Source organism: Protopterus annectens, chromosome 11.part0 (assembly GCF_019279795.1).
Source record: "Protopterus annectens isolate FY-2018-M chromosome 11.part0, PAN1.0, whole genome shotgun sequence".
Lineage (NCBI taxonomy): Eukaryota > Metazoa > Chordata > Ceratodontiformes > Protopteridae > Protopterus > Protopterus annectens.
In genome coordinates, this window is record NC_056745.1 from 552438499 (window position 1) to 552462735 (window position 24237).

At 45.1% G+C, this 24237-nt stretch overlaps 1 protein-coding gene across 1 annotated transcript in view; it reads right to left on the reverse strand.

Moving 5' to 3' along the window:
* LEMD3 (LEM domain containing 3) overlaps positions 1 to 24237 on the reverse strand; it is a 1135447-nt gene that overhangs the window by 167600 nt on the left and 943610 nt on the right. Inside the window, exon 11 of the mRNA XM_044088062.1 lies at positions 1852 to 1957. Coding sequence (XP_043943997.1) covers positions 1852 to 1957 — 106 coding nt within the window. The remainder of the gene's footprint in view (positions 1 to 1851; positions 1958 to 24237) is intronic.

Consider the following 24237-nt stretch of genomic DNA (forward strand, 5'->3'; position numbering starts at 1 on the left):
AAAATGCATTGATCTAGTTACTGCCAATTGTACATATATGCCTACTACTGTAAATACTGGACTTGACCAATTTGCGTTTTCTGTACATAGTTGTTTGTCAACAACTTTATAGTGTCTTAATTTCAAACAAGTCTTGTGCCCTTTGTGTCAAGGCTGAAAAAGATGTGTTGACCAACCCACTTACCTGATAATCAAAATAAACTACAATCTTCCTGTAGCTAAACTGAAGGCTATCCTTCTTGCATTCAGTTACCCAAAAAAAAAAAAAAAAAAAAAGTACTGGAACCAGATGCCCGTGAGGTGGTGTCCTGGCTAACAGACTGTTGGAAGAGCTTGCAATCAGGAGGACAGTTTCCTCCTTGTCTGTAGCAACCTCTTGAGGGATCATCGCTACAGGTATTGCTCCAGGCAAGCATCAGGGTTAGGAGCTGTAAAGGCATCACACAGGACCAGACATCCTTTTCTGCTATCACCACATTCTGAACTATATTGCCAGCTTACATACATTAACAGAAAATGTAGACCATTATAATTGTTTCCATTGCCACTATCATGCAGCATATGTTTTCTTTTAAAAATTTTCATTCACTCCATTACATAAATCACTCAATTCCTACCAGACGCACCATTTTTCAGCCAAGGGAGACCTTAGGACTTGTACATATATTATCACCCTCTCAATGTCCCTTTTGTTTTTATTAGATGGAATTTTGAACGAACTTAGTACTAATGTGAGCGAGAAGAAATATGCTCAGTCCATAAACAAAAGCAGTACTGACTCTGGAAATCGTCGCACAGTACCTGCTTTGTCCAAGAAACACACCTGGAAACTTTAGAAAAGGATTTGTAACCGGATGCCAATACTGCTACCATTCTTAAACAGATAATAGCCAAGAAAAAGGAAATTCCATTTCTCCAAGAGTGCTTAGCTGTACTCTGGGAGTAGAGCTAAAATGATGGCCTGACTATGCAGTGCTCACTTTGACTAACTTTTTTCCTTCTCGTACTGGGCAAGAAAATACTAAAGCTGCTGGGCTATGTGGTGCAGAATATGGAGCCATAACTGCAACTCAAGCAACCAGAGCTCAACTAGAAGCCATTTGTGATAAAGGAAGAAAGAACAGGTGTGAGTTTATGTGGAACTGAAGGCACAAAGGGCTGCACAAATTTATTGGTGGAGAACAGGGAAACCACAACTTGCACATTGAGGAGAGGGACAAAAACACTTGGGAGGAAACACCCCTTGCAGAAATGAAGGGACGTCCTTTGAAGTCAGCACAAAGCACACACAAGAAACACTCTGAAACATTCCTGATGGCTGTTTTAATAAGGACCCCTTTTGTTTGGCTTTCACCTGGTTAAGGAATGAATGGGCTGGTGAACCAATAATGGGTTTGATGGCCAGCAGGCAACAAAGGTAAAAACAACAAAACAAGTGTGTGTATAAACACAAACTTAGACATTACACATATGACATACACACACACGCACACTAAAGATGGTGTGGAAGGATGTCTTCTCTTATACATCAGGCATGCTGACATCCAGGTGGGAAGGGCACTTGCCTAGGCTACAGGAGGAGGGGTGAAAAGTCCCAAAAGTCTGCACTACAACAGCAGTCAATTTTAACGGACATCTGCAGTTAGCAGAGGACATGTTTTCTGGAATTCAAGGCTTCCAAAACCCTGAAGAATCTGAGATAGGATGGAGAGCAGCAAACACTTTCTAGCATCCAGCAAATATCTTAAAATACATTCATTTTGCTCTCTATCTCTTCAGTGGCCAGACAATGAAGAAATTACTGCAGCAGAAAAACACACAGAATACTAATGTTTAAGGAGCTAAGCTTACCTCTCTAGAATTCTTGTCCACAGCAATATGTACAATTCCGTCATTATCACTGCACTTTTCCAAGATTGCTTCTTGAATTGTTAAATGCCAATGGTCCCCTACTTCTCTACAAAAAAAGAAAATAAGTTTTCTAAAATAAACATGACAAGTCTGCATTCTTCTAGAGCAACATTCGTATCGATTTTTTCCACATAATTAAAACACAAGAACACTGAAAGCAACTTAAATGAGCTACTTTTCTTTTTCTTTTTTTTTTTTTAACTTAGGTTTAATGGGTGGGTAGAACCATGGAGTTCAACCTGGAAAAGAAAAGTACAGTTGTGTACCTACCATAAATGTAGATGTTCAAGTGTATTCACTGTTGCAGTCATTACACTTGGGTTATCCTGCTGGCAGGCGACCCGCAGTCAGCCCGAGTTCCAAAGTCTTGGTCCAGCGTCTGTTGCTGTCGCCTCTTCCCTGACGTCACTGCACCAGGGGTACACACCATTTTCTTCAGTTTTTCTTGCCCCAGATGTCAGGTGCCCCCAGATAGGAAGGCTGGAAAGATAAAATTATGCCAAAAAACATGCATATATTACTATAAACATTTCCTTCATCTACAAGCAAATACTGAGATCATCTACAAGCATAGGCTGTAAAGAGTTGAGAAGTACAGTAAAGTCCCAGCAATGAAAAGGGGGATGGTGGGTGGGTAACCTGGACTGCAACAGTGAATACACTCGAACATCTACATTTATGGTAGGTACACAACTGTACTATGTTCATTGTGTTTCACTTTTGCAGTCATTAAACTTGGGTAGAATCCCAAAGTTGAGGTTGGGCGGCTGGGTCTAAATTGGATTTGGAGAGGCTACCAGGCCCTGCAGAACTGCAGTGGCAAAGCCTGCTCTGGATTTAGAGTAGAGAGGTAAGGGGTAGTGCTTGGTGAAAGTGTGCACTGAGCTCCAGGTTGCAGCTTCTAAAATGTCTTTGGTTGGTACTCCTCTGAGAAAAGCTGATGAAGTGGCTGCTGCTCTGGTAGAATGAGGCCTAATGCCCTTAGGCACTGATTTGCCATGTTGTGCATAACAGAAGCGGATGCAGTGGCCTATCCATTTTGAAATTGTCTGCTTTGTAATAGGCTTTCCTTGTGATTCTGCAGCATAGGCTACAAACAGTTGCTCAGTTTTTCTGAAAGCTTTTGTTTTGTCCAAGTAGAATCGTGGCTGTCTGTGTATATCCAAAAAGTGCAGAAGTCTCTCCCCTTTATACTGGGGATTTGGGTAGAAAGTAGGTAAATGAATGGTTTGGTTCAAGGCCACATTGGAGACCACTTTTTGCCCGAATGTTGGGTTTGTCCTAAGAGAAATCCTGTCCTGATGAAAAATGATGAAAGGTTCCAGAGTCATTAATGCCTGCAACTCTGAGACACTTCTTGCTGAAGTTATTGCTAGGAGCAGAGCAGTTTTCCATAAGAATTTTAGATCAGCTGTGCTGGCTGGTTCAAAAGGAGGCAGCGTGAGTTTTTCTAAAACAAAACGGAGATCCCAAGTTGGTACTGGTGCTCGCCATGGGGGTTTTATATTTTTTGCCCCTCTGAGGTACTGTCGTAGAAGAGGATGTGAAAAAATAGGAGGTTCCGTATTGTAATGAGCTGAAATGGCAGAGGCATGGATTTTAATTGATGAGAAAGATAGGCCTTTGTCCAGCATCTCAGTTAGGTATTGTAAAATCTGAGGTATATTAGGGACAAGTGGTTCGAGCCCTTGTGCCTGGTTCCAAGCACAGAATCTCTTCCATTTTTCTGCATAAGATTTCCTAGTGCTGGGCCTCCTGGCTTCTAAAATGACATCCAAAACAGCTTTAGAGAGGTGCAGTCTGAGTGGCTACATTATCTGCCATACTTCCAGATTTAAGGATCTGAGTTGACTGTGCAGAATCTGATTGTTCTGTTGTGTCAGAAGATGAGGAATTTGAGGTAGAGGCCAAGCTGGGCCTTGAGACAAGCTCTTTAGGATTGGGTACCAGCGCTGGCGTGGCCAGTCTGGGGCAATCAGGATCATTTTTGGCCTTTCTTGTCTGACTTTTAGGAGTACCTTGGTAAGGAGAGGCATCGGAGGGAAGGCATAGACTGTCAGGCCTTTCCAACTGAATGACAGAGCATCCACTTTCCATGCTTGAGAGTGACAAGTTCTTGTGCAGAATTTCTGTATTTGGTAATTTTGAGGGGAGGCAAAAAGATCACATCTGGGCGTCCCCATTTCCTCGTTATCATGCTGAACACCTGTGGATTTAGTTTCCATTCGTGAGGATCCATAAGATTTCTGCTTAGTTCGTCTGCCAGTGTATTTTTTGTTCCTGGCAGGAATTGTGCCTGCAGATGTACTTGATAGGTCAGTGCTGTGTTCCACAAAGTCATGGCTTGCCTGCATAGGGGGTAGGAATGTGTGCCCCTTGCTTGTTTATGTACCACATAACTGTGGTATTGTCTGTCTTTATTAATAGTTGTCCTGGATGTAGTAGGTCCTTGAAAGCTGTCAGGGCATTCTGTACAGCTAGCATCTCTTTTTGATTGATGAAGATGCATTTGTTCCTTGGGCCACGTGCCCTGAATACATTTTCCTACCATATGTGCCCCCCAGGCATAATCCGATGCATCCATTGTTAGTGTCTGCCTGGCTGTGGGGTCCCTTGTTGTTGTGACAGGCCTGGGACCACCATCGAAACTCCTGTTGTAGGCAGGGAATTAAAGTTATGATCGTCTCCAGGCTATGACAATGCTAGTCCAACCACTTTTTAGATACCATTGTAGTTTCCTCATATGCAGTTTTGCATATGGAATTAGTAGAATGCAGGAATCCATGAAGTCCAGGGTCTACAGGAGCCTTGGGGATGAGATCTGCCTCTTGGGCGTCTGTATCTGCCTCTTTGTGGCCCGACACTGGAAAGGACCAATTTTTTGAAGGCCAGTTTCTGCTAAATCTAGGTGGTTGAACCTGTAAGAAATCTTTCACTGTCTGCATTGACTTTGCTTTATTATCCATTTTCTTTAACACCTCTTCTGCCTTAACACCAAACAAAGTATCATGCTGAAATGGAGCATCCAATAATTTTACTTTAACATGGTCAGGTAAACTTTTTTTCAACCAAGCATGCCTTCGAATAACAGAGCCTGTAACTGTGGCTCTACAAGAAGCCTCTAATGAATCAAAACCACATTGCAGAGTATGGTTTCCCAATTGTTCAAATGCATGCAGTAAATCCTGCATTTCCTTACTGTCAGCACCTTCTGTATTTGAAACCATTTTCTGTTTTAACAATGACATGAGGTACTGTTGGTATTTAAGCATGTGAAATTGACAGTTTAAAGCTCTTACAGCTAAAGTAGCAGAAGTGTAAACTTGTTTCCCCCATCTGTCCAGAGCTCTGGAATCCCTATCGGAGGGGACAGGATTTTTAGCAGTGGAAGCCTTAACCCCTTTCGGACCCTGAGAAACTGCTTCTGGGTCAGCAGCGGGGTTTTGTAAACAAATTTATGAGAGTCAGGGACCCTGTAGTACCTGTCTGGCTTGATTGGTGCAGGGGATAAAGAATCAGGAGAGACACTGGATTCAGAAAAAACATCAACAATATCAAGTACAGGGGGGATTAGCCAGGGGCCTGTGCTGAGGCAATAAAAGGAAGTCTCTGAGCCTTTTCTTGGATTCTGAATAATCCTGGCTCTGCCAATGAAAATGCTCCCTCATGGTGTGCAGGGTTTCCTCAAAAGAATAATCCTCAGGCGGACAGGCTGAAGGTATGGACTCTTCTGCATCAGAGTCCTCAGAGGGAGGGAGAGAATATCCCTGATCAGAAGAGGAATCAGAGGAAATGGAAACATGGTCAGAGGAATCATAATCAGTGTCATGCCTAGGCCTTTTGTCAGGAGGGGGATGGGAACCCCTGATTAAAGTAATTAGGTCTTCAGCAATTTTAAGCATCTGTTTCTTTGGCATGGATGACTGTTCAGTAGAATGCTGTACTTGTTTCCTTGTCTTTAATGGTGTTTTTGGCTTTGCCTTTGCTGCTGTAGTGGGCTTAATTGTAAGCTGTGAAGGTATGAAAACACCCTCAGAAGCCGATGCCTGCTTTGCGGCTCCGGACCTATCTGAGGGTATAATTTCCGTAGGCCCAATACCTCGAGTTTCCACAGGCCTCGGTGTCTCCACGTGGCTGTCGGTTACGGCCTGTGGCTCTGAGGTAGCGGGTGTCAGGGGCTGGAAAGCGCATCACTGAGCACCGGCGAACCAGTGACTGGCCTAGAAGAGGCTTCGTCGGTTTTGGACCTCTGATGCCTGTCCTTTTCTTTGTCTTTGCGTTTTTATAAATTCTGGTCGGTTGTTCCGACGGCATTATGTAATTAAACCTTCGGCCAAAATAATGTAAAGCAAAATCAAACCGACGTGTAATAGTGCGTTTATTGAATCTAGCACAAAACCGACAACTAGTAACGTCGTGGTCAGGGCCTAGGCAAGGAATACAGTAAGAGTGAAAGTCCTTATGAGGTATTTGCTTCCCACAAGAAACACAATTATTAACTTTTACTGACATCGGTCTGGAGCAAGAAAAAGTTTCCCCAACGGGGTACTTAGCTTTATTGAAGACTTCAGTTCTGAAACTCAATTTTGAAAATGTCAGGAGTCGGCCGACCGGCACTTGTGAACTGCTTTTGCTTCGGGCACAGCGTGGCAAGAAAGCCTGAAGAAAATGGCGTCGGTTGCAGCTTTTATACCCCTGGCGCACTGACGTCAGGGAAGAGGCGACAGCAACCGATGCCGGACTAAGACTTTGGAACTCGGGCCGACTGCGGGTCGCCTGCCAGCAGGATAAGCCAAGTGCAATGACTGCAACAGTGAAACATGAACATCTATAATATGTATGCAAAACCTCTTCTTACAGCACCTTAAATTCACAGAAAGTACAGTTGTGCAAGGAAACTTGCATGACAGTAGATGTTGAAATAGATCACTACTTCAGTAGCTTAAGCTATATGGGTTATATCCTTGTCAAGAATATAACCACCAGCCAGCTTTCAAAGCTTAAATGGTATCTTCTAAGCATCCTAACTGCTGAACAGCTTCAGAATGGTGGTAAAAAGTCAGTGGTCAGGGCACAATGCTTTCCTAACTCAGTATAGGAGGCTAGAGCCTACCAGCTAAGTATGAGCTAGAAACAGGGGGACCTCAAAGGGAAAAGTATCCACACCCTGGCATAAAACATAATAAAAGAAGGGAGTGTGTTCCTACAACACTGATCTATTCGAACTGTTATGGTAAGTTTACCATAAAAGATGAGCAGATATGTAAAACTCCTTTCAAAAGCTCAGTGCAGAATGGGAGGATCCAAGGGCAGACAAGCAGGGATAACAGAGGTGAAACTTGATAGAATAAAAAAGGCCAAAGGACAACTCAAACAAATACCATAGAACTAGAGATGATTAGGCCTGAAAAGGGTCCTGGTTCTATACTTTGGCACCAACTAGAAAATCTTTTCCTCTTGGCTAAATTTTAATTTTCTAGTATCAGTTTTTTTTTTTAGCTTCCTCTAATATCTGCTGTCTCTTCTCAGAAAATGGATACCTAAAAGGTATTAAAATTCTGTCATCCAGGCACTGAACTGAAGAAATTGATGGCTGAAATGCATCCTGTCCTGTGTGTTTGAAGTCCACTGTGGGAAGATGCTTGTAGCAATTGCCCTTGGCCATTTTCAAAAGGGACAACCACCCTCGTCTGGGCCAAAAGAGGACCTCACAATTATCCTGTAACAGTCCTTATGCATCTCTAGAAAAAAAAGAAGTTATGTCTTACCATAACATTCCATCTGTGTTGTTCTATCTTCTTTCATCACTGATGGGTTTGGTTCCGAGTACTCAGAACCAAGTTGGCCTATTAACAAGCTTGTACCAGCCAAAAAATCTCTCAAGCTAAGTCTCTACCCAGAATGTCCTTCTCCCTGTTACCTCAGTTTGCTAAGAAAGGAAGTAAAGCCGAGGCCACTTCTACGCAAGTACCCTAGTGCACCACTTAGACCCAAAGCATCCCCCAGAAGCCTTTGGAGGGGGAAGGAGGGTGGGAAGTGATGAATGAAAGAAGATGAACACAGACGAAACATTATGGCAAGACATAACTTTCTTTATCTGATCTTTCCATTTATCACTGATGGGACAGAATCCCATGCAACCTTGAGGTCCATGGGTGGCCCTTATGGAAGAACATTCCTGAGTACCACTGAGCCAAAGGCAGCTCTCTCCCTGGAGACTAGGCTCAATTTGCAATGATTGATAAGGTATGAGGCTTAAGCTCAAATAGCTGCTGTGCAAATGTCATCCATGAATGACCTTGAATGGAATGCTACAGAAGCTGCCATAGATCTAGTGGAGTGTGCTTTAACTTTTGGCATGGGTTCATTATGGAGGGAATAAATGACACATATGCAGTCCCTTAGCCATTTTGATAATGTAACCTTGGAAACAGCCTCTCCCATTTTGGGTCCCAAAAAGGAGATGAAAAGCTGTTCAGATTTATGGATAGGTTTGGTCCTGTCTAGGTAAAACCTTAATTGTCTATGTACGTCTAAGGTATGAAGACAATACTATCCTCTAGTGGCAAAATTCGGAAAGAACACTGGTAGATCAATGGACTGGTTAATAGATAATTCAGAAACAACTTTGGGAAGAAAGGATGGGTTTGTCTGAAGTGATGCTCTGTCTTTATGAAAGACCAGGTAGGGCCTCTTGATACACAATGCCTGCAGCTCCGAGACTTTTCTGGCAGAGGTGATGGCTACCAGGAACAAAGATTTTTCAAGACAAGAACTTTAGGTGACACTTAGCCGCAGGCTCAAAGGGCTTTTGAATCAAAGACTGGAGGACTAAAGTGAGGTTCCATGGTACTATGGGCTGCCTAAGAGGAGGCCTGAGATGAGAGGTCCCTTTGAGGATAGCCTTGCAAAGGCCTAACGAAATAAGAGGGGTGCCATCTATATCACTGAAGTTAAAAATTGCCACTAGATGCACGAGAACTGTAGAGGCAGAGGTTCCGTTATCAAAAAACTTGGCAAATATTGAAGCACTGCAGTAACTGGAGCAGAATAAGGGTCTAGCATATTATCGTTGGACCAAATGGAAAACCTTTTCCATTTATCCTGATATAGTCTTCTGGTGGATGGTTTGTGAAAGGCCAGAATGATGTCTCGAACAGATGAGCGATTAGCCTGCCTGGCAACTAGTGGAAGTGAAGAAACCAAGCTGTCAGCTTGAGAGTGGACAGGTTCGGGTGGCTCAACCCTTGGGCGTGAGTGATCAGATCTTGTAGTGTGTCCAGAATCTATGGTAGGAATACTAGGTGAGGCCAAAGAAAGCGGAACCAAACTTGTCGAGGCCAGAAAGGGGCTATGAGGATCACCTTGCATCTCAAGCAAAGAGCTTTCTTCAGAAACTGTGGGATCAGAGGAATGGGAGGATAGACGTAGAGAAGTCCCGTGGGCCAATCGTGGATCAGAGCGGCCCTCGGTGACTCTCGCTGCAGGGAACATAGGGCGAAATAGCTGCTACACTTGGTGTTTGATGGGGAGGCGAAAAGATCACAGCAAGCCTGGCCAGTGGTTGAAGATTACAGACGCCATCTCAGGATTGAGGGACCACTCATCAGGCATGAGGATGCATCTGCTCAGTTTGCCTGCAATCACACTGGAGCTCCCCGGAATATGCATTGCTATCAGAAAGTAGTGGAAGCCATCACCCACTGCCAGAGTCTCATGGCTTCGCGACAAAGGGGGTAGGACTTGGTTCCTCCTTGCTTATTGACATACCAGACCACTGACATATTGTCTGACTGGATTGCAATTGTCCCGGAGGGGAGAGCTGCATAGAATGCCTGAAACACTAAAAGCACAGCCCCCAGTTCTAGGACACTGATATGCAGGTGGGCCTCCGAGGTGGACAATGTGCCTTGGACAGACTTTCCCTGAAAATGCCCCCCCCCCCCCACCCGATCAGGGAAGCGTCCATGGTCACAATGGCTGTGGGCTGGGAGGGTTGAAAAGGTCAGCTCCAAAGAACTTCGCCAGGCTTCATCCACCAAAGCATGTCCCGTTTGCAAGAGTTGGTTATTCAAATCTTGTAATCCAGGGGATGACAGTTTGGGAACCACTGACACGAAGGAGCCATTGCAGAATTTGCATATGTAGCTTTGCTAGAGGCACTATTGGAATTGACGCAGCCATAGAACCCAGAGCTTCCATCGTGTGGATGGCAGGCCAGCCTGAAGAGGGATGGGAGCCAGAAAGCGAGAAAGACAACCTCGGAAGATGTCACACCCCGCTCTGATACACCCGCCCCCACGGGTGGAGCCTCAAGCAATATCAGTGTGGACGCAGTCATCAGTGCAGAGGACAGAATCAAGGAGAAAGTCATCACCGTACCCCGGGCCAATGCGCCTGTCCCCCAATCCCCAGACTGAGGAAGGACCGGTTCGGTGGGAACAGAAGACCAAAGGGACAAACTCAGAGCTGGAGTGAGGTGCACCATAGGCGCCAAGGTGGTGGGTTCCAAGAAGGATGTTGGAACAGAAGGCTTTGGAATAGAGATGGCCGAAGGAGTGTAAGATGGGAGTCAGTGGATGAGGCAACCCAAGTCCAGCAGGTGGATGGGTTTTAGAGAGTGATAGAATCTCCCTGGCCACCAACAGCTGGTCCACAAGACGCACCACGTCATGTTCAGAAAGATTCCTGGTGGATCTAGTGGATACTCCAGACAGGGAGTCAGGACATTCGAGAAATGGGCTATATGCTTGGCCCAGAAATGGGTCTACTGAGGGAGAGTATCTTGTTTATGGCGCAAGGTCTGCTTGCACTGAAGTCTCTAGTTTTCAGACCGGAAGCAAAGGGGTCAGATTCAGTATGGTTGGTACAACTCTCGGTGAAGTGACACTCGGAGCCGAAACGATCGGTTCCAAAATGGAAACTGAAGTCAAAGTCAAAGGTGTGCCCTGAGCCAAAGTAGCTACAGGTGCCGAAGTCGAAACAGACATAGTAAGATCTATGATAGCTGTCAGAGGCAGGATCTGTGCCAATACAGTAGTCGGTATTGAAGGTTTTGAAATGGTTGGAGCTGAGGAAGGCAGAGCTGAAGAGGCAGATTTATGCTCTGACGATTAATTGAGGACCTTAGATTTCCTAGGTTTGCTCTGATCACTTGACGGTGAAGGAACAGAATGAGAACGCTTTGTCCTTAGAAGGAGGGGTTGAGACCTCCATCGCAGAAATGGCCTCTGAGAAGGGAGACTTGAGTAACCCCTTCAGAGTAAGTTTATTTTTGCGCTCATTAAGAGTTCGTTAGCTGAAACTTTGACAAATATCACATGTTGGCGGCACAGAAAGGTGGGCCACTCCCAAACAGTATACACGGTCATCATGCAAGTCACTGTTAGGTAACCTGCCCTTACAAGAAGTACAATGCTTAAAGCCAGAGGTACCCTTCTTATCCGACATTTTAGTAGAAAGAACACCACAACTAACTGTATAATTAAATAATGAAGTCACTCAGTTCAAAAATCACAAGAAAAAATACCAATATAACACACTGTATATGAGAAGAAAGGAAACACCTGAATAGAGATAAAAGCTAACAGGTTAAGCAAGAGAAAGCAACACCAGCTAAGGTATTGAAATACCACAAGGGTAAGGGAAAAGGCCGTACCAACAATGGTACTTAAGTTTACCAATGGTGACAATTGGTAGAGTGGAGAATATACGGTTAGATCGAAGAAAAAAAACACTAGAAATACTAAAGGTTTAGTAAGATATGAAAATATCCAAAAACTTTTACACAAATATCAAAAAAGATTTTACTTAGCTGAGAGCTCGGCTGAAATGTGGCTATGCGGCAAACGAGATCTGAGGTAACAGGGAGAAGGGCATTCTGGGTAGAGACTTAGCTTGAGAGTTTTTTTTGGCTGGTGCGAGCTTGGCAATAGGCCGACTCGGTTCCGAAGGCTCGGAAATGAACCCATCGGTGATGAATGGAAAGAAGATTAACATCAGATCACTGGTTATCAGAGGAAAGGGCGGATAGGCAATACGGAACATTACTATCTTCCAAGCCTTTGTGCAAGGAGTCCTAGAGCAGTTCTTTAACTGTCTGCGTGAGGAGTTCCCAACAGTTGGAGCAATTCCTGGAAGACCCCCAGGTTCAACATCCATTTGTGGGGGCACTGTCCTGGTCCTGCCCAGCCTGTTTGCTGCAATATTCTCTGGCAGGAAGCAAATAGCCTCCTAGGGATATATTGTGCTGAGTTGCTTGTTCCCAGGCTACTGCAGCTAGTCTGCAGAGGAGATAGATCTCCCCTTCATCCCTGATTTATGTACCACATCACTGTGGTGTTTTTGTCTATGATTACTAGCAGAGTGCTTGGGACTAAAAGATGATTTGGAGATTTCAGACAACCTTCAACTGTCCTGATTTTCAAATAATGCCCATATTTTGGCCTCAATTTTGGAATGCTACTTGTAAAATGTGTGGTTTTCTGGCAAATTACCGAGGACTGAAGTCACTAATACTGTAACGACAAGAGTTCGAGACTTCATATCCTTCAGAAAATGCATGCTAACAGAAATCCTGTTGTTCTAGCCATTTTCTAAGAGCAATATTTAATATTTAAAATCTGTCTTCATTTTTGGGCCTTTGCCCCATTATTTTAGCCTTTGTCCAGATCTCTTGTGCTAAGTGGTCGAGAGTTATGATTTCAGAGCTTTATTGCAGCCATCATTTCCTTCACATTTTTGCATTTCAGTTGTTTTGATCCACACACCCTGAACTTTCACCCCTTGGATACAGCTCCCAAGCAAAGTCCAAGACAAATGTGGTTATAGACCGAAAAATAGCTGGACAGTAAAAGAAAAATGGAAGACCTGGGCTGATGCAGAGATAATCAACCACCAGAGTAATTTCCATTTTACAACTCCCAGTACTGAAATCTGAAATAAGGGTGGAAGGAAGTGTTGGGTCCAAAATGGTCTGAAGAACTAGCGAAGTTTCCTCATGTAAAGCCTGCTCAAAGGAATTATGAAAATTGTAGAGGCCATGAAATCCAGAACTCTGAGATGTTCTTCAACAGATGTCAGAGACAAGTTGGTGAATATCAGCAATATCTTGTAAAATTTTACTTTAACACTAGGAATAAATGCCATCATGAGGTATTCAGCAGACATCAAAGAAATACTATCCTGGGAGATGGAATCGAAGACTTCACTACAGTCACCTGAAATCTCAATCTGAGAAAAAAGTTATTTACTCAATCCAGAGACTCTTGACAACTTATAAGACTGTAAAAATGTGAATGTCCTGCAAACATCAATGGGCTATTACAAGAGCCAGGCACTCTGTAAACACTCTTGGAGCTGCAGACAAGCCAAAGGGTAAGACAAAAAAATGAAAATGCAAACCAGACGCATAAAAATATAACAAATATGTGAAATCTTTTAAGAACTGGAATATAAGCATCTTTTAAATCCAGAATTACTAGAAAACAGAGATGGAATGTGAGGTAACAGACTGTAGAAAAAGCATTTTGAATTTTGAGATTTTGATGTGAAAGTTTAAAAAAGGTCTAGAGCAGGTCTCAAAAGTTCCCTCTTCTAGAATAGAAATCTCTCCCTATTTGAGCTGGAGGAAAAGCTTCTGTAACTCCCTGAGAACTTTGATCCAAGATGAGAGGAAACAGAGGTCTGACTGAACAGATGCAAAAGAATCCCTTGAAAAGGCAGATGGGAGTCCCTCTGCCAACTGTAACTTTTTGAATTATTCTCACAAAGTACAGTTGTGTACACTCAACCATAAAGATGGCTGTAGCTAAAGGAAATACAGTGAGATCTCCACTTGAAATAGTCTATTTGGAAACTGGTCTCCCTTCAAAGCCAGTGGCAAAAGAGAGTTGGTCTGATTTCCTGAAAGATTTAGTTGTCATAGTATCAGAGCTGTCTATGCGCATCCAAGGAGTGAATGATACTCCTCCCCTGGTTCTGAGGCTTGAGGAAGGTGGGCAAATGTACAGCTTGATTCAAGGATGGGTGCATGACCACCATGGGCGTAAAGAATAGGTTAATCCTAGGTGATACTCTGGGCGGAATATGAAAATGGTTCCACTGCCACAACAGCTTGCAACTCAGAGACCCACCTAGCTGAGGTGATAACTTGGATGACTGCCCTTTTACTGGCTAAGAATTTTAATTCAGCATAAGCTGCTGGTTCAAAGGGGTGCGGCGTCAATTTTTCCACAACAAAACTGAGGTCCTCCCATGGAGGTGTGGGTCGTCTTCTGGGAAGTCTGATAAGAATCACTTCCCTAAGGAACTGTTTCATCAAGGGGTGGGAAAAAACAGGAGGAAGAATAGGGATATGGGCTGAAATGGCAGAGGCATGAATTTTGACAGAAGAAAAGGACAGGCCTCTGTCAACCAGGTAACCTAAAATAGCAGAGATATTGGCTAAGTTAGGTCTGAGACCTTGCTGCTGACACCAAATACAGAATCTCTTCCACTTGGCTGAATCAGATTTCCTAGTACTAGGCTGAATCAGATTTCCTAGTACTAGGCCTTCTAGCCTCCTTGATAATGTTTTAAACTTGTCTGCTTATGATAAGCTCAAAGGAGTATGTTGGGGAATTATCCAGGCACAGAATGAGAGTCTAAGTTGGGATGCACAAACCTCCCCTTGTCCCGAGTCAGAAGGTACACACACAAAGGACACTGCCACAGATTTTCATTGGTTAAACATAATAGCAGAGGATACCAGTGCTGCCTGGGGCCAGTCTGGGGTTATCAGAATAACCCTTGGGCCCTCTACCCTGATTTTTAGGTGGACCAGTGGAAGAGGAGGCAGACGAAGAAATGCATAAAGAAAAAGGTGGCTCCAAAAAAAGGAGAAAGCATTTGTCCTCCAGGCTGTGGGTAGCTTGCTCCTGGAATAGAATCTTTTCAGTTGAGCATTTTCTTTGGTGGCAAAGTTGTATCTCTGGGGATTCCCATTTCTGGACTACACCAAGAAATGTTTTCTGATGCAGATGCCTCTTGTTGGGATTCATCAAGTTCCTGCTGAAATGATCTGCTAGAGTGTTTTGAGTCCCTGGTAGGTCTGTGCCATGAGGTACAACCCCAGACAGTGAGCTGTCTCCCAGACCTGCATAGCTAGTTGACAAAGAGGGTGGGCGCGAGTGCCTCCTTGTTTATGTACAACTGTGGTAGTCTATTTTGACTAGCAGGACTCCTGGTTTCCACTGTTCTTTGAAAGCTACTAGGCCCTTTTGAATTGCCATCAGTTTTTTCCAATTTGTGTGCTTGTGTCTGAACTGATTTTCCCAACTGCCTTGAGACTGAAGGTGTTGGAAATGAGCTCTCCAGGCTGTCTCTGAAGCATCCGTGGTTAAAGTCTGGCCCTGAGGGGTGAACCTGAAGGGGAGACCCAGGTTCTGGGCACATGTCCATGTCCACCATGCAAACTCCTCACTGCAAGGGATCAGCTGAATTTCTGTCTCCAGAGACTCAGTGCTGGCACCACAGATTCCTGAGGTACCACTGGAGCTTCCTCATATTTAGCCTGGCCAGAGGGATCATGAAGATACAAGATGCCATTTAGTCTAATGCTCTGAGGAATTCCTGGGCTGAAAGGCATTGACTGTACAATGTTTTGGAAGAACTGAGTCAGGACAGGAAGGAGACCTTTTCTGGAGGAAGGAAGGAATCCAGAACAGCCCGCAGGAAAACTATCCTGGTGGATGGGTCTGCTCTGGATTTGTAAAGATTTATGGTGAACCCCCAAGGAGATCAGGAAGTCCTGAGTGAAGGCCAGATCCTTGAGGTGCTTTGACATGAGGCCTAAATGAGGCAGTTGTCTAGATTCTGCAGAAGGTGCTCACAGGAGCTAAACACTTTGTGAAGACCCTGGGAGGAGAAGACAAGCCAAAGGTCAGTGCAAAGAATTGAAAGTGACTGGTACCTGCTCTGAAACAAAGAAAACTTCTGCAAGACTGCTCTGTAGGAATGTGCAAGTAAGCATCTTTCAGGTCTAAGGTGACCATAAAGGCCCAAGGGGCTATCATGGGAAGAAGTTTTTGTTAAGAGTCAAAATTTTGAATTTTGGTACCAGCAGGGACAGACTGAGGGTGGACAGGTCTAGATTAGGGTACCAAGAGCCTTCCTTTCTGAGAATCAGGAATAGCCTGTAATAGAACCCCTTCCCTATTTGGTGTTCTGGTACTGGTTCCACTGTGCCCTGTTAGCATAAGTTATGAATCTGAGAAAGGAGCCTCTGTGCTCTTTGATTCTGTGGAATATCCAGGTAATCTGAGCATCTTAACAGCTCTTTTGAAAGTGGGTTTGTAACTGTCACAGATAACTTTCAGAACCCACTTGTTTGAAGTAATAAGGGAACAGTTTTCTATGAACGGGGACAGCCTTCCTCATAGTCTTCCTCCTATCTTTTTTTGGACAGGGTGGGGGGTAGGGGAAAGGAAGGGTTATTGCTGATCTCTGCCAGGGCCTTGCTGTCTATAACTCCTCTGCCCAGGCCAATGTGATTGATGCTGCCTTTGAAGCCTTTCGCTCTGGGGTTTCCTTTGGCTGCTATTTGACTGAGGGGGAAAGGACCAGTGTTCAGTAGGAAAATTCCTACTAAACCCAGAAGGCTGAACCTGGAGGAAGTCCTTCACAATTTGCATAGATTTTAATTAATCTTCCATTTGTTTGAGCACAACCTCAGCTTTTGGCCTAAACAGGGAGCCCTTATCCAAAGGTGCAAATAGAAGTTTGTATTTAACATGGTCTGGTAAGGTCTGCTTCCTAAGCCAAGCATGCCTTCTAATGATAGAACCAGATACTACAGCTCAGTTAGAGACCTCCCCATAGCATAATAGTTGCAGTGTAATGAGTGTCTAGCCACCTGGGAACTGAAATGGCAAAGGTCCAACAATTCCTTGGAAATGTTCTTGTCCTCCAGGGTGGACATCTTTTGCTTCACTTCATATAAAATACTTTGCTGGTACTTTATCATATGAAACTGGCAGTTAAGGGCCCTCATGGCTAGGGTAGCAAAAGTGCAGACTTTTACCAAACCCATCAAGGGCCCTGCTTTGTCAGTTGGTAAAGGGTTATTTGAAGAGCTGGCTCTTGCTCCCTTGGGACCTGGAGTGACAACCTCTGGATCACCGTAGGGTTTTTTAAGAGGTATTTATGCGAGTCCAGCACCCTGTAAAACCTGTCTGGTTTTCGAGGGGCTGAAGGTACTGAATGTGGATTCATGTAAGAGTCCTCTACCACCTCCAATACAGGAGGAATAGCCAAACGTTTTTGTTCCGGGAGGTCAATGACCTCCCTAACCCAGCTTTCAGATTGTGGGTTTTTCCTGTGCCTTGCACTGGAAATGTTCCCTCATGGCATGGAGTGTTTCCCCAAAAGTGATGTCTTCAAGAGGTGAAGGCAGATTCTCTCCAGAATATGAAGATTCAAAAGAAGGAATGGTTCCAACTCAAAGACAGTTTCCTCCTGGTCAGAATCCCCATCTGAATCAGGAGATTCAGAGAAAACTTCAGAAGTAGGATCCCTCTTCCTTTTTCCTAGGGAAGACTTCAACGAGGGTTGCCTAGCTATAAGGAGATAAGGTCTTCAGCTAACCTGATCAGGTCTTGGTGATTTCCTAGTGCATGGGAGGTGGCAGGCCTAGGCATAGGACCTGAGGTAGAACCCTTCTTAGAGGTAGCTTTGGCCCTGGGCCTGCGTACGTCCTACAATCCTGATACCAGTCTCTTTGTATGGAAGAACTGATGCAGGATGATGCTTCGAACGAACGTTGCCAGTAAATGACCGCTCACTGGAAACAAAGGTCTGCTGATAGACTCCGAACTTGAAAGAACTGAAAGCCAAGGCCTGTGCAGAAGGTGAGGGACCCGACGCATAACTGACTCCTTACGGGTCTCGACAGAGGCCTGCACCACCACCTCAGTTGCAGAAGGGGGCTGCAAAAGCACCTCACCTTCCTCACCAATAACAAGCCTTGGTGGACTGGCAGACTGTGAACAGTTGTCATCAGAGGCCCTAAACTTGGGTCTTTTTTCCTTGTACTTCCTACACTTAGGGAACTCAACCTTGGAGCAACTGGCAGATGCCATCGGATGATGAGAGATTGATGGCAGACTAAGATGCCTAGCTGAGACTTCGGCCCTATGCCCAATAGTCCTAGAAAGTACAGTTGTGTACACTAACCATAAATGTAGACGTTAGAGTGTATTCACTGTTGCAGTCATCACCTGTGGGTTATCCCTGCTGTGGTAGCCTTAGCCCGGGCCAAATACTACAGTCAATCTTTCTGTGCGCCAGCTGCTGTTGCCTGCAGTCTGTCGTCAGTACTATAAAGCAAGGCAGCCAACATCATTACACCAGTTTTTCTTGCCCTAACCTGTCAGAAGCACAAGAGGAAAGAGAGAAGTGGTCCTGCTGGCTAACTGCCACCTTGGGAAGCATGTGTCCCCCTAGGGGAAGATGTCAAAAGGGGGATGGAGGGAGGGAAAACAAGACTGCAACAGTGAATACACTCAAACATCTACATTTACACTAAGTGTACACAACTGTACTATGTTCTTCGTGTTTCACTGTTGCATTCATCACCTGTGGGAGGATTCCCAAAGCTGAGGTACAGGGTGGAAGGATGGAGAGTCTCCTAGGTATGGGTCAGGAGGCCCTACAGAATTGCAGAGGCAAACCCTGCCCTAGACTTCAAAGAGAGAGGTAAGGTGGTAATGCTTAGTAAAGGTATGGACAGAGGTCAAGGCGGCCACTTCCAATATGTCCCTAGTAGGTACTGCTCTGAGAAAGGCAGTAGAAGTGGAGGGTTGCCCTAGTGGAGTGGGTACGGATTGACCTAAGGATGGGTTTCCCATGTAGCAAGAATGTATACAGTGTAATATCCATTTGGAAATGGTCTGTTTGGAGATGGGCTTCCCCTCTGCCCCTGGGGCACACTTACAAGAAGCTAGTCAGTTTTTCTGAATGGCTTAGTGTGGTCCAGATAGTATCCGAGTTGCCTGTGCATGTCTAGTGAGTGCAGAATTCTTTCCCCCTTGTTCTGAGGGTAGGGATAGAAGATGGGAAGGTGTATGGCCTGGTAAGGGTCACATCAGATACCACCTTGGGTACAAAGGAGGGATTAGTCCTCAGGGAGACTCTGTCTGCATGGAAAATTATGAAGGGCTCAACAGCCATGAGAGCTTGAAGTTCTGAGACGCTTCTGGCTGAGGTGATAGCTAGTAGGAAGGCAGTCTTCCAAGAGAGGTATTTAAATTCTGTTGAAGTGGCAGGTTGGAAAGGCGGTAAGGTTAGTTTCTCTAACGCACAATTCAGGTCCCAGGGTGGAGTAAGAGGCCTTATATTAGAAGCCCCTCTGAGGAATTGCTTAATCAAAGGATGATAGAGGGGTGGGTCTGAATCAAAATGGGCAGAGATGGCCGAGGCATGGATTTTAATAGAGAAGGAGAGGCCACTATTGAGCAACTATGTTAAGTAATCGAGGATGAGAGAGTGACAGAAGGCTGGGAGGTACTGCTCCCTTTTGATCGTTTCCAGGAGCAGAATCTTTTCCCATTTTCCTGCATAAGATTTTCTTGTGCTGGGCCTTCTGGCCTCTCTGACGATGTCCAGGACCTGTTTGCTTAACAGCGACTTCTTGTTAGTTTTTAGTGTTTAGTTTGAGAGTCTGTAGGCCTGGGTGCAGTACCTTCGCCCTCTCCTGGGTCAAGAGGTCTGACCTTAGAGGAAGCGGCTCGAGGGGCTGTAAGGTCAGACTGCATAGTAAGGGGTACCAATGTTGTCTGGCCCAATCTGGAGTGATGAGGATGGCCTTTGGTCTCTCCTCTCTTATTTTGACCAGAACCTTGGGAAGAATGGGCAGAGGAGGGTGTACGTACACAAAGAGGGAGCTCCAGGGGAAGGTCAAGGCATCCACCTTCCATGCTAGGTGGTGATACTCCCTGGTACAAAACTTGTGCAGCTGGTGATTGAGGTGCGAGGCACAGAGGTCCACCTCTGGGGTCCCCCACTCCTGGGTGACTTGCAGAAAGATTTCTCTGTGGAGCTGCCATTCGTGGAGGTCCAGTAAGTTTCTGCTTAAGTGGTCTGCCAGTGTGTTGTTGATCCCTGCTAAGTATTGGGCAATTAGGTGCAGCCCCATGGAGGTGGCTGTAAGCCACTGACTCATGGCTAACCTGTACAGGGGGGTAAGATTGGGTGCCCCCCTGCTTGTTGATGTACCACATTAATGTAGTGTCTGTTTTAGAGGACCCCTGGCCTGAGATGGGGTTGGAAGGAAGTCAGAGCATTTTGCACTGTCATCATTTCTTTCTGGTTGATGTGCAAGTGAAGTTGCTGGGCATTCCAAAGGCCTTGGGTACACCTGCCTGCTAGGTGAGCGCCTCAAACTATGTCTGAGGCATTGGTGGTGATTGTCTGGCCAGAAGGGCAGAGGATAAAGGGAAGACCCTAGTTCATAGCACAGGCCTCTGCCCACCAGAGAAATTTGTCCCTTATACAAGGGATCAGTTGGAGGGTGGTCTCTAGGGACTGAGTGCTGACACCAAAGGTTCTTTAAGTACCACTGAAGCTTTCTCATGTGAAGCTCGGCAAGAAGTTTGAGAAGGATGCAAGATGCCATGTATCCCAGGGGCTTGCAGGAACTTCCTCTGGGTGAGGTGACTGCTGGAAGCCAGCTGGGTGAAGTAGAGAGGCAAGAAAAAAGAAGTTATAGACTCACCATAACGTTCCATCTGAGTAGGTAACTTCATTTGTCAGCAACCTGTGGGTATCTGACCCAACCTGGATCTGAGCCGGCAGCTTTCCAAGCTAGAGATCTGAGCTCCAAGCTACTCCCCCTTATCCATAATACCCTGCGACCTCCTTCCGATCGCGTTTGCCTGCCTATATAACCACAAAACAACAAACTGAAGAATCCTAACCTAAGGATTAACAAAGGACCTGATAAACCATCCTCGGGTCCAGGTAATCAAAGAACCAGGTTAGGGGGAAGGAGGGAAGGTCGGTTGCTGACAAAGAAGTTTCCTACTCAGATGGAACGTTATGGTGAGTACATAACTTCTTTATCTGAAGTAGTTAACTTCATTTGATCAACCTGTGGGACAGAGTCCCCCGCTACCAAAAAACTTTTGAGGTCCTCAAGGAAGGATATTCTGGAGCACTGCAGAGCCAAAAGCCGCCCTTCCTCTGGACACTAAATCCAATTTATAGTGACAGATAAAGGTATGTGAGGATGCCCAAGTAGCCGCAGAGCAAATGCCATCCAAGGGAACTCTAGACCAGAAAGCAGCAGATGTAGCCATAGAGCGAGTAGAATGAGCATGAACCCCTATAGGCTCTGGTAGGCCAGATTGTTTGTATACGAGCAGAATGCAATTAGAAATCCATCTGGCCAGAGTCACCTTCGAAACTGGCTTACCCAAGAAAGGTTTTGCAAAGGAAACAAAGAGCTGATCAGACTTGCAGAAGGCAGTTCTGTGTAAATAAAAACAACTGTCTATGAACATCTAACAAATGAAGTTTGTACTCCCCTTTGTTTTTATAGTTAGGGAAAACACTGGGAGATTAATGGACTGATTGATGTTCACCTCGGAGGCCACTTTGGGTAGAAAGGATGGGTTAGCCCTGAGAGAGACTCTGTCCTGATGGAAAACAAGATACGGGGGCTTAACACAGAGGGCCTGAAGCTCCGACACCCTTCTAGCGGAGGTAATAAAGTACAGTTTTGTACCTACCATAAATGTAGATGTCCGATAGGTATGCATCTGCAGTCCTTACATATGGGTTGTCCTGCCTCAGGCAGCCCCTCAGTCGGCCGGATTACAAAGTCTGGGTCCGGCGTCGGCTGATGTCACCCCCATCCCGACGTCAGAGCGCCTGGGATATAAAAGCGTCAGCAGACGCCATCTTCCTCAGTTTTTCATGCCCCAGATGCCAGTTGCCCTCTAAGTAAGGCTAAATTTGGAGAAAAGAAAAATGCCAAACATGCACAGCAATAAAAAACAAATACACCATAAAAGATAACCCCAGCTAGCTAAAAAGAGGGATAGGTATCCAAAATATACCACAGAGGGGTAGGAGGGAGGGAAATCCTGACTGCAGATGCATATCTATCGGACATCTACATTTATGGTAGGTACAAAACTGTACTATGTCCTTCAAGGATGCATCTGCAGTCCTTACATATGGGTAGAATACCATAGCCAAGCTGGGGGAGGTAGGACCTAAGAAAAGGATGGTGTAGCTAACATGCCCTGCAGGACTGCAGTAGCAAAGCCTGCTCTGGATCTGGAATATAAGGGCAAATTGTAATGCTTGGAAAATGTATGCACGGAGCTCCATGTAGCAGCTTCTAAAATGTCCTTTGTAGCCACCCCTCTTAAGAAGGCTGTGGAGGTGGCTGTTGCTCTGGTGGAATGATATAGTTGGGAAAGCTTTTCCATGAAAGGAGTAACAAAACCAAATGCAATTTCCTATCCATTTTGAAATTGTCTGTTTGGAAATTGCTTTTCCTTACACCAGCAGCATATGCAACAAAGAGTTGGTCAGTTTTTCTGTAAGTCGTAGTTCTGTCCAAGTAATATCGCAACTGTATGTGGATGTCCAAAGTATGCAGAAGTTTTTCTCCTTTATTTTGTGGATTTGGAAAGAAGGTAGGCAGGTGAATAGCTTGGTTCAGTGAAACCCTGGATACCACCTTCGGCATGAATGAAGGATTGGTTCTCAAAGAGACTCTGTCCTGATGAAAAATGAGAAATGGCTGAACTGCCATGAGGGCCTGTAACTCAGATACTCTTCTCGCTGAGGTTATGGCCAGGAGGAAGGCAGTCTTCCAAGACAGGAATTGTAGCTCTGAAGATGCTGCTGGTTCAAGGGAGGAAGAGTTAATTTTTCCAACATGAAGTTAAGGTCCCATGTAGGCACTGGTGGTTTCCTTGGAGGGTTGATGTTTTTTATCCCTCTTAGAAACTGTCTTGGCAGAGGATGAGAGAATACAGGTGGGTCAGTGTTGTACTCTGCTGAAATTGCTGAAGCATGGATCTTTATGGAGGAATAAGACCATTATGGAGCATTTCAGCCAAGTATTCTAGAATATGTGGAATGCTCATGATTGTCGGATCTTGACCCTTTGCGGTGTTCCAGGTACGAAATCTTTTCCATTTTGCTGAATATGCTTTTCTTGTGGAAGGCAGCCGGGCTTCCATGATGATATCCTGTACCCTTCTTGGATAGTTTATCCTGGCGAGGAGTCAAGGTATTCTCCAGGCTGTCAGCTGCAAGGTTTTTAGACTGGAGTGCAGAGTCTTGTAATTGTGCTGTGTCAGAATAAGTGGCCATTGTGGTAGAGGCCAAGGTTTCATGCGTGACATGCTCCTTAACAGTGGGTACCAGTGTTGTCTTGGCCAGTCCGGGGCTATCAGGATTACGTTTGGCTGCTCTAGCCTGATCTTCAGTAAGACCTTGGTCATTAATGGAAGAGGTGGGAATGCATATACTGTTAGAGTATTCCAGTTGAATGAGAGGGCGTCCACTTTCCATGCTTGAGGATAGTATGTCCTTGTGCAGAATTTCCTCAGTTGATGGTTGTGGTGGGAAGCAAAAAGATCTATGTCCGGCGTTCCCCATGCATGTGTTATCTGGAGAAATATATCCGGGTGCAACAACCATTCGTGTGGATTCATGATGTTTCTGCTCAGGCTGTCCGCCAGAACATTGTCTTTTCCTGGTACGAACTGGGATTGTAGTTCTATATTGAGTTTCAGGGAAAGGTTCCACAGATTCATCGCCAGCCTGCAAAGAGGGTATGAATGGGTACCCCCTTGCTTATGTACCACATAACTGTGGTATTGTCTGTTTTTATTAACAGGTGACCTTGGTGCAGGAAGAGCTTGAAGTGCTCAATGGAATGCATCACTGCCAGCATTTCCTTTTGGTTGATGTGCAGATGCAATTCCTTTTGTGTCCATTGCCCTTGAATGCATCTGTCTTCCATGTGAGCTCCCCATCCATGGTCTGAGGCATCCGTTGTAATGGTTTGGCTGATATGTGGCTTGCTGAAAGGCAGGCCCATGTTTGAATGGCTTGCTTTTGCCCACCACAGGAATTCCTTTTGAAGGCAAGGAATGAGGGGGATCAAAGTTTCTAGACTGTGACTGTGCTGAGACCATAGACTCCTTAGGTACCACTGTAGTTTCCTCATATGCAGCCTTGCTTGTGGAATCAGAAGAATGCAAGATGCCATGAATCCCAGGGCCTGCAGGATTTCCCTTGCAGTTAGCTGGGTCAGATTTCTGA